This window comes from Aplysia californica, unplaced genomic scaffold (genome assembly GCF_000002075.1).
Source record: "Aplysia californica isolate F4 #8 unplaced genomic scaffold, AplCal3.0 scaffold00144, whole genome shotgun sequence".
Taxonomy (NCBI): Eukaryota; Metazoa; Mollusca; class Gastropoda; order Aplysiida; family Aplysiidae; genus Aplysia; species Aplysia californica.
The window spans coordinates 768,070-769,561 of NW_004797414.1; the positions used below are offsets into that span (position 1 = coordinate 768,070).

At 40.2% G+C, this 1,492-nt stretch overlaps 1 protein-coding gene across 1 annotated transcript in view; it reads right to left on the reverse strand.

The window, feature by feature from the left end:
- The window catches only part of LOC101849046 (serine/threonine-protein kinase SIK3 homolog), a gene marked incomplete in the record, with an annotated part of 34,676 nt that overhangs the window by 12,050 nt on the left and 21,134 nt on the right, over positions 1-1,492 (reverse strand). The window contains 1 exon segment of the mRNA XM_013081747.2: positions 543-646. Coding sequence (XP_012937201.1) covers positions 543-646 — 104 coding nt within the window.

The following is a 1,492-nucleotide window of genomic DNA, read 5'->3' on the forward strand; positions in this document are numbered from 1 at the left end:
TAAAAAAGAAGAAGGGGAGATAAGGACGATAGATGTTTGATAGGAAAGAAGTGCCAAAGATTAGTGTAACCCGGGAGAACGAAACACAAACAAAGAGGAGGAGAGACAAGGACGGCAGATGTTTTATAGGACAGAATGAGGAGAAAGCCACACCAGAGCATCCGCCAACTACCCACATAGTTTGTTTGAGTTTCAACAAAGAAACATATCAACAAAATACGACAGACAGTCAAAAAAGAAAGTAAGACATACCAGTGACACCCTCAAACCACCCACTCCCTGTACTTAGAGACACATTTATTATATATAAGCACAAGTCACTATTATCATAACTATGCAGAACAAGTAAAAAAAATCAGGGGCTATAGAGCAAGGGCAAATCTCCCATAACATTATGGGGAGGGAGGGAGAGAGGGGAGAGACCGAGGATGGGGAAGGAAAGAGTGGGAGGGGGAGGGGGGGGAGAGACAGAGGAGGGAGAGGGGAGGTGGTGGGGACATACTTTACTTTTCCCCGAAGACACACAAGTGCATGCGACAGACCTGATGCTTGCCCGAGATGGCCGACCCGTCGGAAGCTCGCCTCACCGGAGAGTAACGTTCACTGGGCAGGTGGAGGGCGTGGACATCCTTGTACGAGTCCCGATCTACACAGACAAACACATACAACATGTTCATTTTTATTATATGAACTACTGTTCAGAGTTCTTAGTATTACTCACATGAAAAGAAAAGCATAAAGACTCAAAAGATTATTTATTATTATTATTATCTATCAATTAAATTAATTTATTATTAATTCGTTTATTTGTTATAATCATTTATTTATTACTTGTCGATTTTTTGCACAACCATAAAGTGGTACCTATCTTTTCATTGCCAGTATAAATAATATACTCAATTCCCATAAAGCACACCGAGTTTCCAGATTCATATGAATAAACAGAAAGACGAAAATGACAGTGTGGTCAGGCGCTTCACCATTGCACACAGAAGACCCAAGTCTCGCATGGGGAGAATGTTTATCCAGTAACTCAGCCTGGTATATACTCAACAAACAAGCAGGTGCAAAGCCCGCCAGTTAAATGATCTAAAGTGTGTCCATGGTTGTCAAAAACACTTATAGTGAAACCACTTACACACCGAACATGGTTATAAAACCAAAGGCAACAGTAAATCGAAAGAAAAGAAAATCCCAAACATTGTTTCCCTACTATTTGAGCAACCTCTCTAAACCAAAAACTCAGCTGACCCTAGGATAATCCAGTGGTCTTGTAAATTTCGCATTAAGCAGACTTCATTGCTTTATTTTTAAAAGGAGGAAAATAATTGCTTTTTATTATTCAATTAAAAAACAAAACAAAGGCAATTCGGTGTAATGAAAAAGCAAGATGAGAGAGAGAGCGAGAGAGGGAGAGAGAGAGAGAGAGAGAGAGAGAGAGAGAGAGAGAGAGAGAGAAAGAGAGAGAGAGAGAGAAACAGATACAAATATA